The 12,414-nt window shown below is 41.0% G+C and overlaps 1 protein-coding gene across 2 annotated transcripts in view; it reads right to left on the reverse strand.

The window, feature by feature from the left end:
• Nucleotides 1-12,414, reverse strand: part of NUDT6 (nudix hydrolase 6) — a 31,878-nt gene that overhangs the window by 1,852 nt on the left and 17,612 nt on the right. For both annotated transcript variants that reach the window (XM_034772174.1, XM_034772175.1), the window contains one exon: nucleotides 4,735-4,789. In XM_034772174.1, coding sequence (XP_034628065.1) covers nucleotides 4,735-4,789 — 55 coding nt within the window. The remainder of the gene's footprint in view (nucleotides 1-4,734; nucleotides 4,790-12,414) is intronic.

A 12,414-nucleotide genomic window follows, 5' to 3' on the forward strand; every position in this document is an offset into this window, starting at 1 on the left:
ATAACTGCATTGCATTTAATGGGACTAGTTGCGTGAGTAAAGCTTGACACATGAGCATCTCTTTGCAGGACTGGGCAGGGGGGCATTAGTATATAAATATGTCTGCAGAACATTTTATTACAATATTAACTACACAGAACTTGGGGGAGTGAGGGGGGAGGAGAAGGGCACGGAAGTGCTCTGATTCCATGTCTCTGACACAGTTGTAGAGATTACTGACAGTCTGATCCATTACCATGCCTGGCTCCTCTGGGCTGGAATCACTGGAAGTCCTAATGGAACGTTCATCCAGTCTTCCTTGGTTAGAACAGAAGTGGAAATGAAGCAAACTCCCTACAGTGTATTTGTGTAGTACTCTTTGGACTTAAAGGGGGAAAGGAGTAAAAGGATAGAAATCAGGGATGCTGAGAGAGACCATGCTAAAATCATTAGACCAGGGATTTCAGTCTAGATTTGAGCTTTGCTTCAAGATAGTGCCTTATTGTAGTTCCCTTATTTTTTTTTTAATATTTTAAAATGACAAGTTAAAATGGAAGGAACATTTAGGTCTTGAGCTTCAAAAATTGGCAAGCCCCAAAATGCATGCAATTTAGTGCTTAATTTGTTCACATAACTACCACAGCTGCCTGTGCAAACTGGTACGTGTGAATAAACACTGATCTGCAAGCATGGTAACTGCACTCCTACATTTTTGAAAGGTAGGCCCTTAAATGTTTGAGGCTTAATGTAAATGATGGAAAAATAAAGTTCTGTTATATTTCATGCTTCATTAATTTATATCTGTTAAAATATAGTAATAAAAATAACTGCTGCATCACATCTTAATATTTTAATAGGGGCATGAGGGGAACTTTAACGAACATATCTTCCCCAGTTTTTCTGATACCTATTTGCTGTCACCCTTGCAACATTTACAGAGGGCAGGGATAGCTCAGTGGTTTGAGCATTGACCTGCTAAACCCAGGGTTGTGAGCTCAATCCTTGAGGAAGCCACTTAAGGATTTGGGGCAAAATCAGTACTTGGTCCTGCTAGTGAAGGTGGGGGGCTGGACTCGATGACCTTTCAAGGTCCCTTCCAGTTCTAGGAGATAGGATATCTCCATTAATTTAATTTACAGCCTCACCTATTTTTTTAGAGGGATGGGTCCCTGGCTCTCCTGTGTACAACATTCCTACAGTGGAGCCATGCTCATGCTGGCCATTCTTTGCCTATCAACAATGTAAAAGTTCCTTCAAAGTCCTCTATCTTGGACCCTTCCCTTTCAATCCTCCTCTAACCAGACTCCCTTTTTGGTACAAAGTATACAGCATATATTCATGGCATTATGTACGCCTCTCCAAACATAAATGTTTGACATGTAAGTGCATGTTTCACAAAATTATACATGCAACATCAAATAAAGCTAAATTCTGTAATAAATATTTGAAGGAAGAGCATTAGTTCAAATGAAATTAGTTAGTTTAACTTCTGTGCCAGGGAAGATAATGGAACAAGCAATTAAGGAAATCATCTGCAAACACTTGGAAGGTGGTAAGGTGATAGGGAATAGCCAGCATGGATTTATAAAGAACAAATCATGTCAAACCAATCTGATAGCTTTCTTTGATAGGATAACGAGTCTTGTGGATAAGGGAGAACCTGTGGATGTGGTATACCTAGACTTTAGTAAGGCATTTGATACGATCTAGCATGACATTCTTATTGATAAACTAGGCAAATACAATTTAGATGGGGCTACTATAAGATTGGTGCATAACTGGCTGGATAACCGTACTCAGAGAGTTGTTATTAATGGTTCCCAATCCTGTTGGAAAGGCATAACAAGTAGGGTTCTGCAGGGGTCTGTTTTGGGACTTGCTGTGTTCAATATCTTCATCAACGACTTAGATATTGGCAGAGAAACTACGCTTATTAAGTTTGCGGATGATACCAAACTGGGAGGGATTGCAACTGCTTTGGAGGACAGGGTCATAATTCAAAATGATCTGGACAAATTGGAGAAATGGTCTGAGTTAAACAGGATGAAGTTTAACAAAGACAAATGCAAAGTGCTCCATTTAGGAAGAAAAAATCAGTTTCACACATACAGAATGGGAAGAGACTGTCTAGGAAGGAGTACGGCAGAAAGGGATCTAGGGCTTATAGTGGACCACAAGCTAAATATGAGTCAACAGTGTGATGCTGTTGCAAAAAAAGCAAACATGATTCTGGGATGTATTAACAGGTGTGTTGTGAGCAAGACACGAGAAGTCATTCTTCCGCTCTACTCTGCTCTGGTTAGGCCTCAGCTGGAGTATTGTGTCCAGTTCTGGGCACCGCATTTCAAGAAAGATGTGGAGAAATTGGAGAGGGTCCAGAGCAGAGCAACAAGCATGATTAAAGGTCTTGAGAACATGACCTATGAAGAAAGGCTGAAAGAACTGGGTTTGTTTAGTTTGGAAAAGAGAAGACTGAGAGGGGACATGATAGCAGTTTTCAGGTATCTAAAAGGGTGTCATAAGGAGGAGGGAGAAAACTTGTTCACCTTAGCCTCTAAGGATAGAACAAGAAGCAATGGGCTTAAACTGCAGCAAGGGAGGTCTAGGTTGGACATTAGGAAAAAGTTCCTAACTGTCAGGGTGATTAAACACTGGAATAAATTGCCTAGGGAGGTTGTGGAATCTCCACCTCTGGAGATATTTAAGAGTAGGTTAGATAAATGTCTATCAGGGATGCTCTAGACAGTATTTGGTCCTGCCATGCAGGCAGGGGACTGGACTCGATGACCTCTCGAGGTCCCTTCCAGTCCTAGAATCTACGAATCTATGAAATATGTTACAGCAGTACATGAAATTGCATATAATGACTGAAGGGCTAGATCCACAAAGAGGACTTAGGCATTGCAATGCTCAGTCTAACATTTAGGCACCTTGCCATCTAGTGGAAGCCACAGCCCCAAGTCAGGCGTCCACTCTCCTTGTACAAGACAGTTTGTTTACATTTGCATGGCCGCCTGCAGCACCCCAGTGGCCGTGGTTTGCCGTTCCCGGACAATGGGAACTGTGGGAAGCGATGGGGCCACAGGGACATGCTGGCCACTGCTTCCCACAGCTCCCATTGGCTAGGAATGGTGAACCATGGCCACTGGGAGCTGTGGGCAGCTGTGCAAATGTAAACAAACTGTCTGGCGGCCCACCAGTGGATTACCCTGACGGGCTGCGTGTGGCTGGCAGGTTGCCCACACTGGCCTAAGTCTTGCCCCTTAAAGGGACCTAGGTGCCTGAGTCTGGGCCAGAAGGAGAGTCCTTCTCTGCTCTTGATTCACAGCTCTGAACCCTCTCTTGGAGTTAAGGGCATAAGTCCTTTGCTGCAACAAAGCAACAACCACGAGAGGAAAGATGGTGGTCCGCCCTCCCCTCTTCTTATAATCTCATGCAGCTGTATGCATGCTGAGTGGCAGAAATTTAGGTGCCTGGGGATTTTAGGTGCCTACAGGGTGTAACAGCTGAGCAGAGATTTTGAGGATTTAAAATTTTGAGTTGGGTGCCTAAAGTGGCAGGTAGGCCCTTTTGAGGATCTAGCCCAAAGCTGAAATGTATAGTGGGAAACTACTGTCCTGTCCATTGTAATGATGAACTGTAGAGTTTGTGGCCTTGGACACTGAGGGAGAGAATACATTGGTGGCTAAGGTGCAGGACTAGGAGTCAGCACGTGGGTCCTGTTCCCAAGGTGTTTCTATATTACTCCGACAATGAAGTTAACCTCTTTTTGCCTGATCTTACTCATTAGCACTATGCAGATGATACTCAAAAATCTGAAATAGTATTGTGAGGAAAAATTTATTAACATAACAGCGCAGAGTGTAATACTGCCCAGTGGAGGTAACTTTTGAACCCAAAACCTACATACTGTTTCTTATATACAGAAAAACCTCCAGTCTCTCTCTCTTTTTTTTTTTTAAACCTGTCGTTTGCATAAACTTCTGTATTGTGAACTAATTGGTCCTGTAACCCTTTAACAGAACTTCAGCAGTACTGTAGTATTAACAACCATCTACATCACATTAGTTTAAGTGAAGTATTTCCTCAACTCATAGTGTCAGCTCACCTTTACTTTAAGAGTAATTATTACTATTTGTAATAGAGTCTCCTGCTGAAAGCGGGGACTCATTGTGCTAGTACTATGTACTTCTACATAGTCAGAGACAATTCCTGTCCCAAAGAGCTTCCAATCTAAACAGCCAAGACAGACAAAATGTGGGAGAAGACATGTAGTTATTCCCATGTTAGAGATAGGAACAGTGTGTCAGGAATACTCAGAATATTGCTGAGTTTATCACCTGGTGCTTCAGGCTGTGCTTGAAGTATTTTAATTCATTTATTTCTATGCCATATTCACCTTCCTTACACTTTGGGTTCATATGACTCAATGTCAAATAAACCTAAAAATCAAACATTGCTCTATGTGAAAATGTAGAAAAATGTGTTAAATGAAGGGCCTTTTCACCCTGAATATGGTGAAGCATCAGGTATCCTCTGCTGAAGTGTCTGTGTTAGGATGCAGGATCATGTCACCCCACCTCTCAGACACCAATTTTAAACTGATATTGACCATCACAAGAGTAATCCTGCAAAACTACTTTGGGCTACATACCTCTGTGTCAGCCAACTAACAGAGGGCACAACTCAGTAGACTTCAAGGAGTTGTGACTGCTTATGCTGCTGATGTATTTGAAACATTGTTCAGAGACTTACCAATGTCTTCACCTGGGTCTGACAGGCCTCCTGGAAATTTCCATGCATTTGTAGTCTATAATGGAGCAGAAATATTAGCAACGTATACAATCTGTTTTGTTCTCCTAATACAAAAGGACAAAATGATTCCTCTAGAATTCCTAATCACCCTAATAGGTACGTGAATTTTTTAAAGGTGGTGACATGTTAATTACTTCTATAATTATCAGTTAAGATTTAAATAGAACTTCTGTTTTTGCTAATGTGATCAGACAGTTACCTGTCTACATGAAATATTGGAAGAAAACATCTACTGATTGAAAATATAAACTGTCTAACAGTCATTAGACAAAGTTGCTGCTAGTTAACTAGTTAAAAGAAGTAGTTGGACATGAAAGAAGCTGCTACAGATATAGACTGTATAATCTTATATTTAATCACTAATGTATTCTACTACAGTGGTTTTTTGGCTTTTTAAAAATAAATGTACATATTTAATCTTCAAATAGATATTATGATTGTAGTATTGTTCTATACTGCACTGGCTTTAAAGTGATTTAGTGTCTGTAATAACCATGAAGTGTAACTTGTCATTTGTTTTCATGGAGTAGAAAAATAAAATCAAGACCTTTTTTGTGTATGACCTCAATACAAAATCATTTATTGAAATTCAGCAGAATCAAGTTGAATAATTAGCAGCCTTGGCATTGTAATTGCAACTGATAAACATGGACAAGATCCTGCAGTTGTTGTATTAGGCCCTATATGTTTTTTTTTTTTAAACTAATTGCAGTTAAAAAATGTTACCAGACAATCTACTGAGATTAATGTAGAAAAAAATTAAATTATCCTGGGGGAGGAAAGGGTATTTTTTCTTGGAGTGCAAAGCAACTATGTACTTCCCATTGATTTATATTGGAAAACATGATCTCTGGGCTCTCCTTAAGAGCTTGGACAAAAGTTTAGAATAATTAATAATGAAAACGTAGAGGGACAATGCATATATGTCCACTGGCATTCAGATTTTGTTTTCTGTGCCTGGAAATCTTTTACTGTGTAATTGTCCTCATTCATGACACCACACAATGAGCTCTTAAACTATTTTGAGATCGCAGCATGCAGTATACATCATCACATAAATGTGCTCAGGTGATTTTTCAAACTTTGAAAATATCAACTTATTGAAGTAAACTGGTCATCTTTGGGAAAATGTCATTTTTGTGGAAGGAGGCGGGGGAACAAAAACAAAAAACCTAAGAACACAAGCCTGGCCACACTGGGTCAGTGTTCCTGTATCCTGTCTTCTGACAATGGCTGGTGCCAGATGCTTCACAGGGAATGAACAGTAGTTATTCAGTGATCCTGTCATCCAATCCCACCTTCTTGCAATCTGAGCTGGAGACACCCAGAGCATAGGGTTGTGTCCCTAACCATCTTGGCGAACAGCCATTGCTGGACCTGTCCTCCATGAACGTGTCTAGGTTTTTTTTTTTTATTTAACACTGTTATACTTTTTGGCCTGGCAATAAGTTCCACAGGTTGACTGTGCACTGTATGAAATACTTCCTTATGTTTGTTTTTAAGTCTGCTACCTATTAATTTAATTAGGTGACCCCTGTTTTTTGTGTTATGTGAAGGGGTAAATAACACTCCCCCTCTCCCCCCCATGCCATTCATGATTTTATAGATGTCTATCATATCCTTCCTTAGTAGTCTCTATTCTAAGCAGAACAGTCCTAGTCTTTTAAATTTCTCCTCCCATGGAAGCTGTTCCATACCCCTAATTATTTTTGTTGCCCTTTTCCTGTACATTTTCCAATTCTAATTTATCATCTTTGAGATGGGGTGACCAGAACTGCACACACTATTCAAGGTGTGGGCACACCATAGATTTATACAGTGGTATTGTAATTTCTGCTTTATTATATATCCCTTTCCTAATGGTTCCTAACATTGTATTAGCTTTTTTCACTGCAGCTGCACACTGAGCAGATGTTTTCCAAGAACTATCTATGATGACTCTAAGATCTCTTTTGAGTGGTAACCGCTAATTTAGACCCCATCATTTTGTATGTCTACTTGGGATTATGCTTTCCAATGTGTATTACTTTGCATTTATCAACATTGAATTTCCTCTGCCATATTGTTGCCCAGTCACCCAGTTTTGTGAGATCCCTTTGTAACTCTTAACAGTCAGCTTTGGACTTAACTATCTTGAGTAATTGTGTATTGTCTGCAAACTTTGCCACCTCACTGTTTACCCCATTTTCCAGACCACATATGAATGCTGAACAGCATAGGTCCCAGTACAGATCCTTGGGGGACCCCGCTATTTACCTCTCCACTCTGAAAACTGACCATTTAGTCCTACCCTATATTTCCTATCTTTTAACCTTACTTTGCTTAAGAGCCTTTGATGTGGGACCTGGTCAAAATCTTTGCGAAAGTCCAAGTGCACTATCTCAGCTGAATCACCCTTGTAAACGTGCTTGTCGACACCCACAAGGAATTCCAATAGATTGGTGAAGCATGAGTTCCCTTTACAAAGGCTGTGTTCCCTACTTGATAGGTAAACAATTTCTTGGTCTAATTTACTTTTGTTTAGATTTTCAATGACAATGGACATTATTAACTTCAGCTCCTGTATTTAGTGTTATGCTCTTAGTAAAAACTGTTTCCCCCCATGCTTCCCCCATTTTTTTTCTTCCTCACTGGTTGCATATCATGCCAGTCTTATTCTGGCAAAGAGAGCTGGATGTAGGTGGCCCTGGATTCTGCCAATTCCATGTTGCGTCACCTGAGAATGAGTTGTTGTAGAGTGATACAAAGTTCACCCCTCTCCGTTTAAAGTTCAACATTCTGCCCTGATAGCATCCCCTACCTTTTGTTGGGCCAGGGATAGAAAAAATGACTGTTTTGGTCCCAAGGTTTGACACCATGTGCAGCAATGTTTTGTGCAGCCTCCAAGAAGAAGACTAGCTCAAGTTTTTTGTACTGAAGGGTGGCTGAGGCAGGAAGTCAAACTTTGAAATGTACAATTTTTTTTTGAGAACTTTAGGAACCAATTTCTTTTTCTCCATCACAAATGTAAAGGAGGTATAGTTCTTGGGTTGGTGGTGGGTTTTTTGTTGTTGTTGTTGTTGTTTTTTTTAGATTTGATGATTCTGATGATTTCTTGAGTTATCTTAAAATTTAAGCAGGTTATTCTTTATTGTTACACACACACGGTTGTGTGTGTTCTCTCTCTCGGTCTCTCTAAGGACTAGGAAAATATTTCTCTATCTGTATTTTCGTCACTTATGCTGGAAACTCTTTCCACCTATAACAAGAGCCAGTTTTGGATCTTGCAGATTGCATGCCAAATTTATGCATTAACTGGCAACTACTCAAAATGAGCTTGGAGGCCCCACTATACAGAAGTCCTTACAGTTTTGCTTTACAGCTAATAAAAATAACAAAGTTAATACTTTACTTCCTGTAGAGTGGTGCTGCTCTTCCCTGAACTCTTGCATTACCAATTCAACATATTGTATAATTGTGCCTGCCTATGAATATACACTTTCATTTAAGTTCATTAGCTTTGCTGCATCTAGCTGTGAACTGAACGAAAGCTTAGCTTAGTTACTGAGAACAAATCTGTGACTAGTTATTTCACCATGGGGAAAATGTAGCTGGTAGGATGCTGGCTTAGATCTAATGACTGACAAAATGGAAACTGATGCATCCAATTACACCTAGGTAGTCTATGCTGTTATAGTGGAGAGATTTGAATTAAATTTCCAAAAGGTTATTCAATTACAAAAACACTGCCTTCAACTAAAATACAAATAACTTTCATTCGTTTTGTTCTTGAATTTAGCACATGAAATGGTAGAATGGCTCAAGAGCCTGGTAACGAAATAAGGAGCCTTTCAACACTTGATGGCTGGCTTAAGTGTAGGTAACCTTGGTAGTGACTGGAAGCCATTACTGTGTGATGGATGTTTGGTGGTCTCAATCCAGTTCCACATCACAAAAACCACCATCGCTGCAACTGACACTTACGCTTGGCAGCCTCAGCAGGGAGGCCAAGAATGAAAATATATATGAGAAATTAACTAACTTCACATGCTTAGTGATGGGTTCCTCCATATCCTGATCAAAGCATGTTGTTAATTATTTCATGTCTATAAGGTCTGGCACTTTACAAAACAAACAAACAGAATCCCTGTCCCAGAGTTTACTGAGAGCTATTGACTTCATTGGGATTCTGCAAATGCCTGCATGGATCCAACTGCAGGACTCGTGCTGAAGTTAGGATATGGTCTATACCGGGAAAGAGTAATTGGGTGGGGAAGACAAAGGTGAAGATCATATAGTCATGAGGTTGCATGGGTAAATAGAATATGTGTCTTGAATTACACTGTGTTTTGGGTTCTTTATTAATGGAGGGGTGAGGGTGTCTGAGCAGACCCATTTTCAAGGGCGGGTGAGTGGGGGGAATTTGCATGGATAGTGCCTGTACTGTAGCTGTTCTGTAGCTTTTAGTCTAATACCAATCAAGCCCTTTCAATAAACATTCCCTGCCCCTGAGCACACTTCGAAGAAAATAAATACACCAGTGAAATGTTTGACAGGTATGCCAATGGCTAGAGGAAAACTTTTTAAATGGAATATTTTTTCAGAAAAATATAGCTTATTTGTATATTCTGTAATACTATTCCCTATCCCATTTTTGTTTGGGGGCTTTTGCCTTAAAATAATTTTTTTTTTTTTTTAAATCTGTCACTTAAGACTCAGCTACAGGGGGAGTTGTTCTGAAAGAGGTGTCCTGACTAACTCCCTGGGCAGATCCTCTTGTATTCAGGAATGAGAGTGCCTTGTTCTTGTTTATCTTAATCTGCCTTGGATGTAGATTAAGCTAACTTGGAATAAGACAATCTTATTCCTGAATAAAAGTCTGCCCACACACCTATTCCTCTTTAAATTCATATCCTAATTTCATGCAAATTTATTTCCTAGAGTAGACAAACCCTTGGGTCCAAATCCTGGAAAAATTTATGCACATGCATAATTTTACTCAGAAGTAGTTTCACTTTTAGTTCATGGGACTACTGCTGTCAGTCAAGTTATGACTAATCTAAAAACTAAGTTACTAATAAGTAATATGTTCAATTCTACTATATCAGGACGGTAACTTGGAACTTTCTGATGCCTCAGAGGATTCTCATTTTAAGATGGGCAAAATAAGCATCTATGCCAGATGAACCTATAGGAAACAAAATTGTATTATGCAAATATCTTTCTTAAAAATTAACAAAAGAATGTCCCCCCTTCTCTGAAACAGACAAAGTGGTCTCTAAACAGAATAATTTTCAAACATTTCCATGGAATGTTGGCAGATATTTATATTTGTGTTCTTTTTAAGCAGAGCAGAGATAAACATATGCTCTGGATGAAAAACAGGAGCTCTATGAAAAAGTAATCTGTGCCTTTTTTTAGAAGAAACTGTGCATCCTTTTTTAATGGCTTCTCTCATTGGATGTGAAAATAGCCTCTCACTTGCCTCAGCAACCCCTGCAAGCTTTACCTGCCATAGCATCATTCTTGCTTCCTTGAGGCAGCAGAGACAGAGTTGTAACTAGAATGCAACTTTTTCACCTATTGAAGACCACTTTGTGTCCTCCGCCTTATTTTTCCTTTATAGCAGGCATACTCACTACATCCATCTACTAGCTAGGAAGGCAGGCAGCTTCCTGTGAGGCAGGAGTATTATTTTTGGGGCAGCTGCTGCTAGATGTGAACTTGTCTATATTGGCACAGTGCTTGGCACAATCCACTAAATAAGTTGGCTGCAACCCTCTGAACAGTTTGATTAAAATGGCTTCTGCCAAACAAATTATTGCTTTTAAAGTAAGTATATAAAGGGGATTTACAATATACATTGGAAATGAAACTATACTGGGATAATTAGAGTATTTATTGACTAACTACATTTAAAAAAAATTTTTATGTCAATTTGGTCACTGTTAGTGGTAATCTGGATGTTAGAGAATGCAAATGTAACAAGGTTATTAACATCAAATTGAGTGTTATGTTTAAAGTGGTAAATATCCAAATATTTGATTTGTTTTGAGTGTCCTGCACAATAAAACTATCTAAGCAATATTTTCTTTCCCATGTCTTATTTTAGATTGAGTCCAGGTGTAGTTCTCTAAAAGGCAGCATTCTCCATGTTTTCTTGTAAACATAAATACAATCACTAACAAATATATGTTCAGTTATGAGGGTTGTGACACAAACAGATGTTAATAGGCAGGATTTCAAAGGTATGTCTAAAATTTTAGCTGTACCTCACAGGACTCTGCTTCCCCCCCGAAACCCACCTCCATTTAACAAGAGATGAAATAAAAAGAGCACAATTCCATTCAGGTTTAGAGTAAGGCAAGTTAGCCTTATCAGCCAAGGGAATTTCTTTGCTTTAGTTTGTGTCACCGCCTTGATGTTTCAGCATGGCTTTCTCGTCTCTGAAATTCCATGTTTTCATAAAGAAGGAATTATGCTCTGTTGTGCAAATGTGTAGTTGGATGATCATTAACCTGCTAGACAGGCTGTTGTGTCCATTTGGCTGTCATGCAGTCTGTGCTAAAATTCTTAATGCAATTGTATTTGAAAAAGTCTCTGAAAATGCTCAGTAGATGCTGAAGGGTATGCTTGTGTTCATTTTAAACAAAATGTGATTTAGAAGGTCTGTATGCATAAAGAAGCATGTTGTGGCTCACCACCCTAGGAACATTCTAGAAAAGGCCAAGGGAAGGGGGGTGAGCTCAACACATGGAGTGGAGAAGTATAATCTTGTGATGAACAAATCTAGGGTTACCATCTGTCCGTAATTCCCCAAACATGTCCGGCTTTTGCATCTCTAAATAGCCATCCGTGAGGAATTGGTAACAAGGTTAAAATGTCCGGGGGGTTTTTCTCCCTCGCCTCCCTTCCATGCAGAGTGAGGTTGCTGATTGGGCGGCTGGGCCGACTGATCCACTCCCATTGGCCTCCAGCAGCCAGAGCCCTCCCCTGCCCCCCCCCGTCTGCAGCCCTGTGTAACACACAAACCAACCCACCGGGCAGCGTGTTTTGCAAACACGTGGAGCCAGAATAGTAAGGGGAGTCGGGCGGGGGGGAGCAGTCAGGGAGCTGGGGGGTGTCGGATGGGTCCCCGGCCTCCACCTGCCACCTCCCCTCTGCGTGTCACCTCCCCCGCCTGCTTGTACTGCCAGAGCCAGCAGCAACTGCTTTCTGCTGCCCCCGGGTCCTAGCGTCCCCCATCCACTAATGGGAAGACAGGCTGCCCTTACCCTGCCCTTCCACCCTAGCCCTGAGCCTCTCCAACACCCCAAACCCCTCAGCCTCAGCCCCCTGCACCAGCCCTGAGCCGCCTCCTGCATCATGAACCCCTCATCCTCAGACCCACAGCCCTCACCCCTGCATCCCCTCCTATCCCCAAAATCCCTCCCAAACCCCTTGCCCCCTTCCCACACACCCCCTCCTGCCCTCAAACTCCCTCCCAAAGCCTGCACCCCCTCTCTTTGAACCGCCTCCCACCCCCAAACTCCATCCCAGAGCCTGCACACCCACCCCCTGCCCCAGCCCGGAGCCTGCACCCAGCACCCAAACTCTATCCCAGAGCCTGCACCCTACACCCCTCCTGCACCCTAATCCCCA

Source organism: Trachemys scripta, chromosome 5 (genome assembly GCF_013100865.1).
Source record: "Trachemys scripta elegans isolate TJP31775 chromosome 5, CAS_Tse_1.0, whole genome shotgun sequence".
Taxonomy (NCBI): Eukaryota; Metazoa; Chordata; order Testudines; family Emydidae; genus Trachemys; species Trachemys scripta.